The following is a 15,819-nucleotide window of genomic DNA, read 5'->3' on the forward strand; positions in this document are numbered from 1 at the left end:
CAAGTTTCTCAGATATGCCAGCAGCGCTGAGGATTACCTGCAATATAACTATTTTTGCGCGGTTAACATTTCCAACTATCTCTAGGACCCTTTTGTCTGCTCCATAAGGAGGGAATTCCGCGCATTAGTAATGGTAAATTTCACTTTCAAGTGGTTCTTCGCCACATTGCTCTAGGGTGGACACCTGAGGATACGTCTGAAACCAAATGGCCATACTTCCACTTCCTCAACGGCTTCCCTTCTGTTGTTCAATACCGAAATCACGCCGGCAGTTGAGTTTCCCCTGAGGTGTTGACTGCACGTATAAAATAATAAATGAACAAAATGCAGCGACGATAGCTTGACATACTCGCTTGCCAGTTAAAGGGCCTAAATAATACGACGGCCTTACAGATAAACGTATTTGTCGTCAGGTTAGGAAGAAAGCACTCACTATTATGATGTGGCCTTGCAGGTTTTAAACCTCTCCTCCTCTTGGCACGATCAGCTGCGGGACTATTACAGCTTTCCTTGCCTGTGTCGGCGGTTTATGTGCTCCTTGTCTGGTGGACAAAACATCCGACTTTTGAAGGCGTGATGCTGAAGGCACAATGTGTACCGAGGCGGCTGTAATCGGGAGAAAAGCTTCCACGTATAACGAGGCATCTCTGATCGGGAGAAGAAAGGTGGCGGGGAAGGATCGAAACGTACAAAACTGCAGTGAAAGCAGGCAGTTTCCCCATGGGCAACACACCTTTGCTCGATGTGAGCTTCTATTGTGTGTGTGATGCAGCTGTCGGATTGGGCTGTTCTGTTCCCGACTGTTTTGCCCACATCAGAAAAGGATAGCGCCTTATTTCGCTTTGAAGAAGTCGAGAGTGTGACGAAAACTCGTCTTGTCCGAGACAATCATAATAAAACTTAAAAAGAAGGCCGCCGACAAAAAGTAAAAACAAAAAGACGACGTTCCGGCTCCCGTACGGGAGCCTCAAATCATCAAAAGATGATTTGCTGGCCTTTTCGTCCCATTTAAATTCTATTGAAGAAGCGATTCATTTCACCGTCGAAGCAGAAGTGAATGTCGCGCTGCTCTTCCTGGACATATTGGTAAAACAAAACAGTGGAAATCTATCATTTAGCGTTTACAAGAACCCCACTCAAACCGGAAGATACCTCAACTTCAAATCTGTTCACCCGGCCAATCAAAGGAAACCTGTTGCCACAACCTTGTTCAAACGCGCAGAACGCATATGCAGTTTTCGTGAAGATCGGACAGTGGACTTTGATAATGTACGGTAAGAACTCGCGCGCAACGATTACCCACCTGCTTTTGTGGCATCCGTAGAAAAGCAGTTATCTTTACCGACACGTGAAACTCCCGTGTTGTCCCCTCTGAAACCTGCCGCTGTTTCCTACACACCCGGAATAAGCGAAGCCTTGTCGCGCATTTTGCGCACATTCCAAGTTCACGTTGCCCATATCCCCCCCCCCCCCCCAAAAAAAAAAAAAAAAAAAAATTACGGCATGCGCTGGTTAACGTCAAAGACGTTCTCCCCAAAGAAAAGTGCCCTGGCGTTGTTTACAGCGTCCCGTGCTCCGGTTGTGACAGCGTCAACATTGGCGAGACTGGTGATTTTAAAAGGCGCCTAAAAGAACACTGTAAACATAATAAAAAACAAAAAGTGAACTCTAATGCTATCGCCGAACACTCCGCATCAACTGGCCACGATATCGACTGGGGTAGGGCACAGGTGCTGGCAACTGAAAAGAATTTGTACCGTCGCCTTCACCTTGAATCATTATTCATTCAAACGACTAATCGCATCCTCGATCGCAACACTGGAAATATAACCCTTGTAGAGGAACGCTCCCTGCGCCATCTTTTCAAACGTATTTGATTCCGATGCACTTCCTAATCCTTCTTATTGTGAACAAGGCTCCCGTACGGGAGCCGAAATGTCGTTTTATTGTGGGAGCCGAAACGTCATTTTATTCCACTCTCCTGCGGAGCCCGGTACATTGGGCAGACAGGAAGATGCTTAAACAAAAGGTTGCAAGAGCACAGAAATAATCTAGAAAACAACAATGAACTTTCATATTTGGTGAGGCACTGTAAAAAGTATGAAATAATGAAAAAGAAAAAATGCGCAGCCATGTGGCGTAGCACAAAGGTGCTGTACACGCACTGTGATCAAACCACGCGAGAAATAATGGAATCATACTATATCAGTCAGTAGCCAAAGTGTGTCAGCAAACCGTCAGTCACTCTCAATGACAGAGATAGCTTTTCTTGGTGGTCTTTGAGCGTCGCATGCATCTATGCCTCATCTTTTATCTCTTTTACTGTATCATGTGATATACTATGTGTATGTTTCTCCCTTTATAAGCACCAGGTATTGCTAATAAAACCTTAGGTGAGAGCGCTCGTCCCGTGTCCTTCTTGTTCTTGTCCGTCTTTGTTCGCGCTGTTTTACAAAAAGAGTCATGATTCTGTTATGAACGGGATCCACACCGGCCATGAAAGCGAAGATACATCGACCAGCAGCGATTAATTCGAAGATTCATCGACCGGGATGACCACGTGGTAGCGGCAATTTCGACAGATCGTTGACCCCACGAGGACACCTGCGAAAAAAAGATGCCTCACTGGGAAACAGCCGCAGGATCTTTTCCACGCTCTCCAAGAGGGGGAGATGACCTTCCCTTTGTCTGTATAGTTCCTTGCAAGACGCGACCGACGGTGTACATTAAAAGGGGGAAGCGGGCAACCGCGCCTTCCCGGAATTAACCGTGACTGACAACATCGGACGGAGCAGCACCGGACCTCCGAATCCTCCTCGCCCATTCCCACGGGGCTCAGCGTGCTATGTGCGGCGACTATTTCGATCTGTGTCTCGTGTGGTGAAAGGGGCGGAGCCTCAGTGTATTCAACGAGCGTCCCGAGAACGAACGAATGCTCTGGGCCTTGACAACAAGGCTCATCCAGTCGCTGAACGCTATGAATTCTTAATTCTTGACTGTTTGTTCTTTCTTTCGTAAAATATGTAAATAAGTTTCTGTAAGTGCCAGTAAGCCTGCTTGTGTTTTCGTCGTTCCCAAACGTCAGCTCTCACCTTCCTCGTCCCTTCTCCGGCCATGCAACCCGAATCATAACAATTGTTAGTTTGGAGATGGTCTCCGTGTCGCGTCCATTGTTTTGTAATAACATGCCTAGGATGCGTATCTTTTCAACTTTGCAACCTCTGGCACTGGTAGACCATTGACCTCGACTTGAGTGGAGGGGATTTCTTTCCTGTTGCGGTTCCGGGTCGGGTGGAGTAGCGAGAGTTCAGACTTAGCAGAGGAGCACGCGAGGCTTAAAGAGGCTGCGCGCTCCACTACCGCGTCCGCACCGGCTTGAAGGGTTTCTTCCAAGGTCCCGACATTGCCAATGGCGGTCCACATGGAAATGTCTTAATGGAAAGAGTGGGAGAGGTTTGGGATGCGCTCTAGCTTGCGAGCCATGGGGATGAGAGTGATGTTGAAGAGTAGGGAAGATAGGACTGACCCCTGGGGTGTCCCCTTGCTGCCCAGAGGGAAGGAGGGGGACTCTGTAGGGCCTACTTTGATTTCAGCTGTGCGGTCTCGTAGAAAAGCTGCTATGTAGGTATTTGTTTGCGTCCTTACTCCTACATTGGATAAGGCTGCCAGTGTGGCTGCGTGTTGGACATTGTCAAACGGCTCAGTTGCCTCATAATTACTGAAATTTTAGCAGCCGTCAAAGGCTACATGTCGCACTTGATGTCATGGCGAACTTGATTTCATTGGGAGTGTGTCTTTGACAAATATGCAAATGCAGCTCAGAAGAAGTAACTGTGATATTTGGATCTGGGTATCATGTTATTCGAGTAAACAGATTGCACTGGAGTATGCACAACCCGTTGTATGAATGTAACGACTGTTCACAAGGCAGCGAGTTCCTCGGTAGATGAGCTGCGGAAGATGATATACTTGAGAGTAACTAACTCAGATTCACTGTTTAAACAATCTCAAAGGTTTAAACTCTCAATGCAGTCGAACGGGAGTCTGGGACCCTATATGGAGCCGACGAGAGCGGTCTCTTCATCTAAAAAGTGGCGCTCGCCGTCGAGGCGCCCTATAGATGTGCAAATATGGGTGAGGCTGTTTCTACAACAAATCCGACCCGGGCGGGGCCTCGAATTTTTTCACGTGACTAAACGTCAGCAAACCCTGAGCATGGCATCACGGTTTTTCTAAAAAAACAAAAACAAAAGGCAACGCGCCTTGCCGTCTGCAATTTTTCGCGCCACTTTGCCATTTGGCGCCGTTTTGCCAACTTTTCGCGTAGCGATGAGCGACGATCCTGAACGGCAGGAGCTCATTCTGCGACGCTGCCTCAGCAATTTGCACATAGAAGGTGGCTACCGGCACGGATGTCTAAAATCTGAAAATGATTTGCTCCAATTTGAGAGGTCCCTGGCTGCTCGCCCCGAGAAATACTCTGTGCGGACGTCAAGAGAGTTCGATGCGGCGCCCAAAGGTGAGGATGCTTCCTGATATCATTATATAGTACATGGCGCAACTATTGTAATCGCTCGAGACTGTATAATACAGATTTATTGATGTCCTTAAAGCCACAATTTTGTTTTCCTTGGTAAAATAAATGAACAAAATGCTGCCGCAGCCTTTAAATCATATATCCGTTAACCAATTGATTGACGTTCGCGCGTCCTGATGATCATTTCGCGGTTCATATTGCTGCGGGTTAATCAATAGAAATAATGCATTTTTTTCTGTTTTTCAGTACAATTCGACTTTTCAATGATTCACCGCGGGCACAAAATTGGTCTTGACGTACAGTTTAGAGTGACCAAAGAAACGGTAAAGGTCTGATGTTTGGAGAATTCTGGAAAACTCACTACCCAGTTCGTACTAACTTTAGATTTGGCTATTGCCTGTATTAATATTGCCGCCAATATTTGCAGTGTTTGTTCGTTTTTCAAATCTGCCGCGACACCACCTTATCGCTTTGTTTGCGACGCAAGACGCGACTAGATTTATCTCGATTGATCGCAGCCAAGCAAAGCTGATTCTACGTTGTTCCGGAATGTTCTAGTAACTTTGCGCCCTTTATCTCGAATGTTCGCTATCAGCTTTAAATTGAGCACGGCCGACAGCGGCGGGCATTCTGTTCGACGACCGCCGAGCACGCTTGTCGCTTCGCCGCCGCCGAGTGATTCAGTCCATTTTGGGTGCAAGTCAGCCCAATAAACAGTTCTTTTAGAAGACCCTTTCGTCCGTCTTCATCGCTGCTTCGACTGCCGTCACCACTACGTGACATCTGGTGGAGGTGCTGGGTAACTTCCATGTTCCGGACGCCCCCTTCAAGTCGTGAACCCAGCCCTAAGCGCTTCACACCCGAGGACGAACAAGCAGCTCAGCGAGCCAGCCCACGTCTCCAGGGAGAGGAGCCTGAGTTCGGGAAACTGCCGGGCCGCACCAGACAGCGAAAAGACGCTGCTACCAGCACTGCAACCTCGCCAAAGATGTCGACACCGATCATGCTGCAGCAGCCGCGGGTGCCGCCAACTTTCAATGGATCCCTAGGCGAAGACCCTGAAGAATGGTTGGACCAATTTGAGCGCGTGGCATCATTCAACAAGTGGGATGATGCGGCAAAGATTGGACACGTTTTTTTCTCATTGGATGGCTCCGCACGCACGTGGTACGAAAACTACGAGTCGTCCCTTACGACATGGGAGCTATTCAAGAGAGAACAATTGAAGGTATTCACCAGTGTCGTGAGGAAAGAAAGAGCCGAACGACTCCTCGAGTCCAGGATCCAGCTTCCGAATGAGCCCGTCCGCAGTTACGTCGAGGAGATGAAGCGCCTATTTCGCCGCGCCGATCCCGGGATGACCGAGGAAAAGAAAGTTCAGTTTTTAATGCGCGGCTTAAAAGAACAACTCTTTGCAAGCCTCGTCCGCCAGCCGCCAAAAACAGTCGAGGAGTTTATGCAAGAAGCCTGCACGATTGAGAATACCCTCGACGTTCGAGCTCGGCAGTACAATCGCCCTTCCTCTGCCTGTTCAATCCGTTCGGACACGCCGGCCACCACCAGCGACAGCTTGCGGGAAGTTATCCGCGAAATCGTACGAGAGGAGCTACGCCGATTACTGCCATCTTCCCCACAGCCACAAGCAGCGACTCTGATGGATGTGGTACGGGAAGAAGTGCAACAGGCACTTGGCACCCCGACGGCCACAGAACCCCAGGCCATGACCTACGCCGCTGCAGTAAGTACTGCTCAGCCCCAGCGACAACCCCCACGTCCTCCCCGAGATGAGCCAATCGTTCCACAACGCCGCCTCCCAGCCCCCACCCGCCCAGCCTATGACCGACGCTCAAGCCCCAGGAAATGCGACGCCTGGAGGACTTCCGACAACCGGCCGTTGTGCTTCCATTGCGGTGAGGCCGGCCATATTCTTCGTCACTGCCCGTACCGACGTATCGGTCTTCGAGGATTTGCCGTTAACGCCCCACGACCACGCTTCGGACAACGTCCGCACGAAATCGACGAGTACCTGCGTCGAGAAGAGCACACGCCGAACCGCTTTTCGCGCTCACCATCGCCGTCAACCTCGCGCTTTGCGTCGCCACGCCGCAGCTACGCAGCCGCGGTACGAGGAAGGTCGCCCAGCCCCCGTAGGGGAAACTAAAGGCAGCAACCTCTGGAGGTGAGGTTGCTCACGAGCTAAACGCCGAAGATCCTCCACCGACCACGCCCCATGAAGACGCTGCACCCGCGACGCCGCATGAAGAACCGACACTCGCTGCACCGACGCCGCACACAATGACAACCTCGACCACGACGCAAGCTACCTTGAAATCGACGCCGCCACCCAGAGGAGCTTCGACCACACGCCCAACCCGTGACTCGCATACGCGACGAAGCCGTGACCCGACGCCGAGAGCGACATGCAATGCAAGAGCCAGGACCTCCGACCTAGAAGTGACTATCGACGGCCGGAAAGTTACCGCTCTAGTCGACACAGGAGCCGATTACTCGGTGATGAATGGAACATTCGCTGCGCAGCTCAGAAAAGTCACAACGGCTTGGGACGGCCCACAAATTCGCACCGCTGGGGGCCACCTCATTACGCCATCAGGACGATGCACAGTGCGAGTGACTGTCAAAGGACATACCTATCCTGCGACCTTTGTTGTGCTACCGCAATGCTCCCGCGAAGTGATCTTGGGTATGGATTTCCTTAATGAGCATCAGGCGATCATCGACCTGCGATCCAAGCTGATCACGCTTTCGACGGACGAAGCCATCGCTTCGATGAAAACTCCGGAAAATCACGTTGCCCTTAGTGTCCTGGAGGAAGAAGTGAGCGTCCCACCCCGTTCAAGCGTTATCGTGACCCTAGGCGCCACGAAAGCCATAAACACTGAAGCCATCATCGAGGGGAACATGCAGTTGCTACTAGACCGAGGAATCAGCATCGCAAGAGGCATCGCACATTTCCGCAATGGCCAGGCCGAAGTACTGCTGACTAACTTCAGCGAAGAATACCGGCATATTAACAGAGGAACGACGATTACTTTCTACGACGAAATATCTGACGTACGAGATTCCTTCGCCCTCTCCGACCCCTCCGCAGAAGATCCGCCTGACCAAGAGAACTCGCCCACTTTCGACATCAACCCAGCCCTGCACCGGAACAGACAAGACCAGATCCGCAATCTGCTTCAAAACTACAGTGAGTGCTTTTCGACATCGCCGAAGGTGCGACAGACGCCAATTGCCAAGCATCGCATTATAACGGATCAACACGTCCGACCTCTCCGTCAAAGCCCCTACCGTGTGTCTCCACGAGAACGACAAGCCATCAGGGACCAAGTCGAAGAAATGCTTCGCGACGACGTCATCCAGCCTTCAAACAGCCCATGGGCGGCACCGGTTGTTCTAGTGAGAAAGAAAGACGGCGCACTTCGATTCTTCGTGGATTACCGCCGCTTGACCAACATAACAAACAAGGACGTCTACCCCCTCCCCCGCATTGACGACACACTGGACCGCCTCTGCAACGCCAAATATTTCTCATCGATGGACCTCAAGAGCGGCTACTGGCAAATTGAGGTCGACGAAAGAGATCGCGAGAAGACAGCATTCATAACTCCGGATGGGCTGTTTGAGTTCAAGGTGATGCCATTTGGTCTCTGTTCCGCACCAGCGACGCTTCAGCGAGTAATGGATACAGTGTTGGCAGGCCTGAAGTGGCAGATTTGTCTGGTATATTTAGATGACGTCGTTGTCTTCGCCTCGAACTTTGAAGAGCACCTCAAAAGACTTCGAACAGTACTAGACGCAATCAAGTCGTCTGGCCTAACCTTGAAAGCAGAGAAATGCCACTTTGCCTACGAAGAGCTGCTGTTTCTAGGCCACATCGTTAGCAAGGAAGGAGTACGCCCAGACCCGCAGAAAACAGCTGCTATTGAACAGTTTCAACCGCCGGCCGATAAGAAAGCAGTGCGCAGATTTCTCGGACTATGCGCATATTACCGACGATTTGTGAAAAACTTTTCGCGCATCGCCGAGCCCCTGACCCAACTGACGAAGGCAGACGTGCCGTTTAAATGGGAAGCGCCGCAAGCAGAAGCCTTCAAGGAACTTCAGCGTCGTTTACAGTCCCCACCGATCCTTGCGCATTTTGATGAAAACGCCGATACTGAAGTTCATACCGACGCAAGCAGCGTGGGACTAGGCGCCGTTCTCGTTCAAAAAAGTGACGGGCTGGAGAAGGTCATCGCATACGCTAGCCGTTCCCTTTCCAAGGCCGAGGCTAACTATTCGACCACTGAGAAGGAGTTCCTTGCCATCATCTGGGCTACGTCGAAATTCCGCCCCTACCTCTACGGACGGCCGTTCAAGGTGGTCAGCGACCACCACGCGCTCTGCTGGCTTGCCAATTTGAAGGATCCCTCTGGCCGACTCGCTCGATGGATTCTGCGTCTCCAGGAGTTTGACGTCACCGTCGTTTACAAGTCCGGACGCAAGCACACTGACGCCGATTGCCTCTCACGAGCCCCTGTAGATGCACCGCCGCTGGACGACGATGAGGACGCCTTCCTGGGACCATTCAGCGCAAGCTCTTTTGCTCAGCAGCAACGCTCGGACCCCAACCTAAAAGGCCTCATCGAGTACCTGGAAGGCAAGGTTTCTTCACCCCCCGCTTCAATCAAGCGAGGACTGTCTTCCTTCTGTATGCAGAATGAGGTCCTTGTGAAGAAGAACTTTACAGCGAACAAAACAGCCTACCTCCTTGTTGTACCTACTTGTCTCCGCGAAGAAGTTCTACAGGCATCACACGACGAGCCGACAGCTGGACATCTCGGGTTTACTCGCACCCTCCGCCACATTCAAGACAAGTATTACTGGCCCCGACTGTCTGCCGATGTCGCACACTATGTGAAAACATGCCGAGATTGTCAGCGACGAAAGACTCCTCCCACACGACCAGCAGGATTTCTGAACCCCATTGAACCTCCCTCAAGACCCTTTCAGCAGATTGGCATGGACTTGCTTGGCCCTTTTCCAACGTCAACATCTGGAAATAAGTGGATCATCATAGCGACCGACTACCTGACCCGCTACGCCGAGGCGAAAGCCCTACCGGACGGAACAGCAGCAGAAGTGGCCAAATTTTTCGTGGAGTGCATTCTTCTTCGACACGGCGCCCCCGATGTGCTCATCACGGACAGTGGAACAGCATTTACGGCGGAACTCACGCAAGCCATCCTGCGCTACAGCCAAACCAGCCACCGGAGGACAACTGCATACCATCCGCAGACCAACGGACTGACCGAGCGGCTGAACAAAACCATCGCCGATATGCTCGCTATGTATGTCGATGCCGAACATAAAACCTGGGATGTCATCCTGCCTTACGTCGTCTTCGCCTACAACACCGCAGTGCAGCAGACCACCCAGATGACGCCTTTTAGGCTCGTCCATGGCAGGGAGGCCACGACCACGCTAGACGCCATGCTGCCCAACGTTACAGAAGAGAACGTCGAGGTTGCCCCCTACCTTCAACGCGCAGAAGAAGCTCGAAGGCTTGCCCGATTACGGATCAAAGATCAGCAGCGATCCGACGCCAGACGCTACAACCTACGAAGACGCAACGCGGAATACAAGCCAGGAGACCAAGTCTGGGTGTGGACGCCCATTCGCCGCCGTGGATTGAGTGAAAAGCTTTTGCGCCGCTATTTCGGCCCGTACAAGGTTCTTCGTCGGCTGGGTGAACTGTATTATGAAGTCATCCCTGACGCAATGACTGCATCCCAGCGACGCCGCGTACGACCAGAAGTTGTCCATGTAGTCCGTCTGAAGCCGTATTATGCGCGCTAAAAACCGCTGCATTTCCATGCTCTATTTTCGCAAGATCTGTTTTTTTCCCTTACTAGTCGCATTATTTGTTTTAATGCATCGGGTCGATGCTTCTTTGAGAAGGGAGTAATGCCGCCAATATTTGCAGTGTTTGTTCGTTTTTCAAATCTGCCGCGACACCACCTTATCGCTTTGTTTGCGACGCAAGACGCGACTAGATTTATCTCGATTGATCGCAGCCAAGCAAAGCTGATTCTACGTTGTTCCGGAATGTTCTAGTAACTTTGCGCCCTTTATCTCGAATGTTCGCTATCAGCTTTAAATTGAGCAAGGCCGACAGCGGCGGGCATTCTGTTCGACGACCGCCGAGCACGCTTGTCGCTTCGCCGCCGCCGAGTGATTCAGTCCATTTTGGGTGCAAGTCAGCCCAATAAACAGTTCTTTTAGAAGACCCTTTCGTCCGTCTTCATCGCTGCTTCGACTGCCGTCACCTCTACGTGACAATATTGTACTAGCATGTTAGAAATATACTCGCATTGAAGTGGTTCACTGATGGTGCGTCTTCTTTCTGATGTGCTCATCGCCGCATGGCAATGCTGCTCTGTTCTGCACCGGGGTGCAAGGATATGCTGTGGCGCATGAAAAAATGCGATATACTACATTATTCTTTCCAAGATATGTTATATAGTATTGCTACAAGAGAAGCTTCACAGCGCAAAAAAAAGGAAAAAAAAAACGGCGCTGAAAAATCTGAAAAGGCCAACGTGCCCCGAGAACCTGTTAATGTGGCTACATACGTCAGACCGAACACTCCTATCTTTACACTGAGTGTGATATTTTTATCAAATTAACGCGCTACTCTAGTAGTTGGCGAAACAAAATGGTGTATACGCAGCACTGACAACTTCGTTTATTCAGAAAGGGGTACATGCATTCCATGCATGTTCAGTTCAGTGTATTCAAGCACACTCATCAGCAGTTGTCACATCCGTGCGCTCATTCGCTTCGCGCGTTATGAGGGCCAGTTGATCTTATATATTTTTGATACCAAACATGTTCAACCAACTGGCCCCCACTGCTGCCTTGTGAAACACACACACACACACACACACACACACACACACACACACACACACACACACACACACACACACACACACACACACACACACACACACACACACACACACACACACACACACACACACACACACACACACACACACACACACACACACACACACACACACACACACACACACACACACACACACACACACACACACACACACACACACACACACACACACACACACACACACACACACACACACACACACACACACACACACACACACACACACACACACACACACACACACACACACACACACACACACACATGTATATATATATATATATATATATATATATATATATATATATATATATACCACTTAATTTTATTTCACACGCGTGAGGACGTAGGACAAGCCGGACTCATCCCATTATGCGATTACTTTCTGCGGAGAAAATTTGTCAATTCCGCGAACCGAGAACAAAGAATCTGCAGTATTCTGCAGGAAATATTAAAGAATACTTCAAAATGCATCTCGTGTTATCTTTGTTGCTGTCTGTAAATGTTAGCTGTAGAAGGTAGTTAAGGCGACCTTCGCCATTAGGCTTTTGAGCCGCCAGGTGAGGCCAAACCCTAACAATTGCCTTTGGGGCCACGGTGACTCAGTGGTTAGGCCGGGCGCTCGGCTACTGAACCGGAGTACCCGGGTTCGAACCAGACCGTGGCGTCCGCGTTTCGATGGAGGTGAGCCGCAAAGGTGCCCGTGTGCTGTGTGATGTCAGTGTACGTTAAAGATTCGCAGGAGTGGTGGAAATTATTCCGGAGCCCTCCACTACGGCACCTCTTTCTTCCTTTCTTCTGTCAGTCCCTCTTTTATTCTTTCCCTTAGGGAGTGGCTTAGGTGTCCGCCGAGATAAGTGCGACTAATGCTGCGCCATTTCCTTTCCCCGATAACCAATTTTTTTTTCATGATGTCGTGCTTGCGGCAAAGCTAGGCAGGGTGGTGACGGATGGAAAGCAGGAGGTACGGGCTATTGACAAAGCCTAGGCACCGAGCAGGGAAAACAAAGAAAGGCTCGATTGTGGCCCGCGCATCAGAACCATTGCCTGTCAAGTAATGTCAACGCATCTGTTCTATATTGCATGCATTTCTTTAGGGGAAAATTCTCCTTGCATTATATATATAAAAAGAGTGCAATACAAAAAACACACTAAAAATATCAAGAAAGAAGTTCTGTAATCTGCAGGCTGCTTTTGATGTCATTCATCCCCATTATCCTATTATACGAAATTTAATTCCCCTTATGTAATACGCCAAAGGCACCCGGTCTTTAAGATAATAAAACAATATAACTTTCCACTGTTTAAAACTTGATTGAGCGCATGTACATTTTAGACTGTGCCATGCATGCCATATTACAGTAAGCTACCCTTTGTAAAATGTCCGCCAAGCAGATGCGCTTCTGCCGTAGCCCTTTGGTAATTGCTCTATGAAGAAGGGTGCAGCAATGTAACTGATGAAAAGGTGTTTGAAAGGAGTCAGCACAGTGACATCTATCTCATGCAGGTTCCATGTAGCTGTGTTTTATTGTTAATTATCTGAATAATTTTGACTACATGCTACAATTGTGAGAGTAATGTGAATGAACCAGTGCTTCCTAAAGTGTATTTTGTTTGTCCTCATTTAGAACAGTCGATTTAATTTCATGGCAGGATGAAGGCCTATCACAACAACCTCTAATCACTCTTCTCTGTCAGTCATGGCCGCACCATTGAAGGTAATTTCTAAGTCTAATTTCTTAATTGCTGTTAATAACTTGGCCGCTCACAACAATATTGAAACACTAAAGGACACACAATATATCTGCTTTCTTTCAGTAAAAGTTATACATTTGCATGACATGTGGCACTTGTCTCCTCTAGGTGCATGTACTGTAAAGTCTTTGCAAAAAAACATACAGCCCCAGGGGTTTGCTTCCAAGCCATGTAGCGCGGCTCATAAGCACATCTGACAGTCGTAAGCTTGGGAGGATCGAGGTTTTAAGTTCCTCCCACCTCCGTGAGATTACGGTCCCCGAGCTGTAAGAATCGGTACTATCCCTGAGCCGCACTGCAGGGCTCAGAAGCCTTGCCTTGGGCTGTATAATTTTGACAAAGACAGTTGGAGACCCAATATTGATTTCAGTAACTTATTCTTATATTTAGGCTCCAGCTACTGCAACTGACTGGTCGCAGGAGACCTTTGAAAAAAGAGGCTGAATGTCCAAGGCATCAAAAAAAAAAAAAGAGTGCCATGCGACCTTGAGCCTGAAGTGGATTGAACTGTTTCCAGATTTTAAGGCATGCTCATATGCATAACAAGCAAGGAAATTTTAGGAGTTCAGCTGTGTTTTTCTGCCTTAATACATTCTCACATTAGTGTGCGGCCTAAGCAGCTCTGTATCCATGTTCTGAAACCATGCAGTCCTTTTTTATACAGAAACTCTGTTGCTACTTTTTTTCTGAAGATCAAACTGTAAGAATCGGTACTATCCTTGAGCTGAAATTCAAGTACAAATAAGCTTGCTTTTGACTATTCCCTCCACAACTAGATTTTTTTTTCCTCCTGAGTTATGCATAGTAGGGAGAATGAAAGTTCCACCTCCAGTCTTTAGTCATGGTGCAGTGTTTCTAAGTAAAGCCAAGTGCCCATGCTGCAAATCAATGGCCTGTACATTCCGACAAAGAGTATATGCGCTGCGACAATTCCTTTGCACCCCTTCTCCATTCTTCTTTTTAATCCCCTCATCCTTCCTCCCTAGTGCAGGGCAGCAAACCAGAATATCCTTCTGGTTAACATCCCTGCCTTTCCTCTTCCTCTTGGGTACCCCTTCCTCTTTATCTCTCTCTATTTTGTTTTCAACATCTCATTGGTCATCGTAAACATGCGCCAGTCTTGTGGCAGGATTCAGTCAATGTGCATGTCATGTGATACAGTGCTAGCATTAAGACACCGGGTCAGTTCCAGGGTTTGGTGGCTTGAGTCTCTGAGGCACTTTTCAAAGCCTCATCCTGGATTAATAACGAGCATTAAAAGAGGATTGACAATCATCAAGAAAAAAATGAATGCACTCGCTCAGAATAGGTTGAAGATGTATGCACCACTTTTTGTGCCTCCAGCTTTTAGACGCATTTTTCATTACCAGCAGAGCAGCAGCAGCCTGATCAGAGCAGCAGCAGCCTGATCATGCTCATCGCAGGAGAAAGGCCTCTCCCGTATCTCACCAATTAACCCTGTCCTTTGCCAGCTGCGGCCACCTTATGCCAAAAACTTCTCGACCTCATCCACACACCTAACCCTCTTAACACACATCGGTTAATTATCTTGTCTTCGTATTACGTGAACCGCCCAAGCCCATTTATGGTTCTTGATGTCAAGTAGGATGTCGTTAAACCGCATTTGTTCCGGGGCCCACTCTGCCCGCTTCCGGTTCCTTAACATTATACCCATCATTTTTCTTTCCATAGCGCTCTGCATTGTCCTTAACTTAAGCTGAACCGTTTTCATTAGCATACACGTTTCAGCCCCATCGTCAAGTAACGGTAAGGCAGTTTCCTCTTCAGTGATGTTGGTAAGTTGTCATTCACGATCTGAGAGAAGCTGCCAAATCCTCCACCCCAATCTTATACTTCTAGTTATTTCTTTCTCGTAATCTGGATTTGCACTCGCTACCTGCCCCATGTACAAAAATATTCCCTTACCACTTCCAGCACCTCACTACCAATTGCAAACTGCTGTTACCTTCAGAGACAGCAAACTGCTGTTATTTTCAGAGACTGTTAAACATATTACTTTGGTTTTCCACATATTAACTTTTAGACCAACCATTCTGCTCTGCCTGCCCAAGTCATTGATCATGCTTTGCAGTTCATTCCCTGAGTGACTATGCAATGCATTGTTGTCAGCGAATTGCAGGTTACTAAGGTATTGTTCAGGATCTATTATCCCGAAATATTCCTAGTGTAGGCCTCTGAATACCTCCTGTAAACAGGTTGTGAATAGCAATGGCAAGGTCAATCTCTCTGCCTGACGCACTTCCCTATTTGAATTTTATTGCTGACTTTACGGAGGACTATGGTAGCTGGGCGGTCATTATAGATATCTTCCAGTATTTTCACATGAGACTCTTCTACACCCTGATTCCGCAATGCATGCATGGCTACTGAGGTTTCCAGCTGGGTCACATGCTTTCTCGTGATCAATAAAGGCTATACCACGGTGTTTCCGCGAACACTTTCAGAAATTTTCAAATATAGGCTTTTTGGGGTAAAAATATGGCTTTTGCGGTATAGTATTTTCAGTGCTGGCGGACGCCACAAAACCGGT

The 15,819-nt window shown here is 48.8% G+C and overlaps 2 protein-coding genes across 2 annotated transcripts in view; both read left to right on the top strand.

Moving 5' to 3' along the window:
* LOC144122864 (uncharacterized) overlaps positions 1-15,819 on the top strand; it is a 968,996-nt gene that overhangs the window by 116,359 nt on the left and 836,818 nt on the right. The gene's annotated exons all lie outside the window — the stretch shown is intronic.
* LOC144126315 (uncharacterized) lies at positions 4,330-4,872 on the top strand. The gene is made up of 2 exons (XM_077660399.1): positions 4,330-4,519; positions 4,784-4,872. The coding sequence occupies exons 1-2, from the start codon at positions 4,330-4,332 to the stop codon at positions 4,870-4,872; spliced, it is 279 nt and encodes a 92-aa protein (XP_077516525.1).

The sequence above is a fragment of the Amblyomma americanum genome, chromosome 3, assembly GCF_052857255.1.
Source record: "Amblyomma americanum isolate KBUSLIRL-KWMA chromosome 3, ASM5285725v1, whole genome shotgun sequence".
NCBI lineage: Eukaryota > Metazoa > Arthropoda > Arachnida > Ixodida > Ixodidae > Amblyomma > Amblyomma americanum.

Bases quoted from the DNA above. Each gene is read 5' to 3' on its own strand.
- LOC144126315 (XM_077660399.1), top strand. From the start codon at position 4,330: ATGAGCGACGATCCTGAACGGCAGGAGCTCATTCTGCGACGCTGCCTC. The intron at 4,520-4,783 runs GTGAGGATGCTT...TCTGTTTTTCAG, and splicing joins GTTCGATGCGGCGCCCAAAG to TACAATTCGACTTTTCAATG.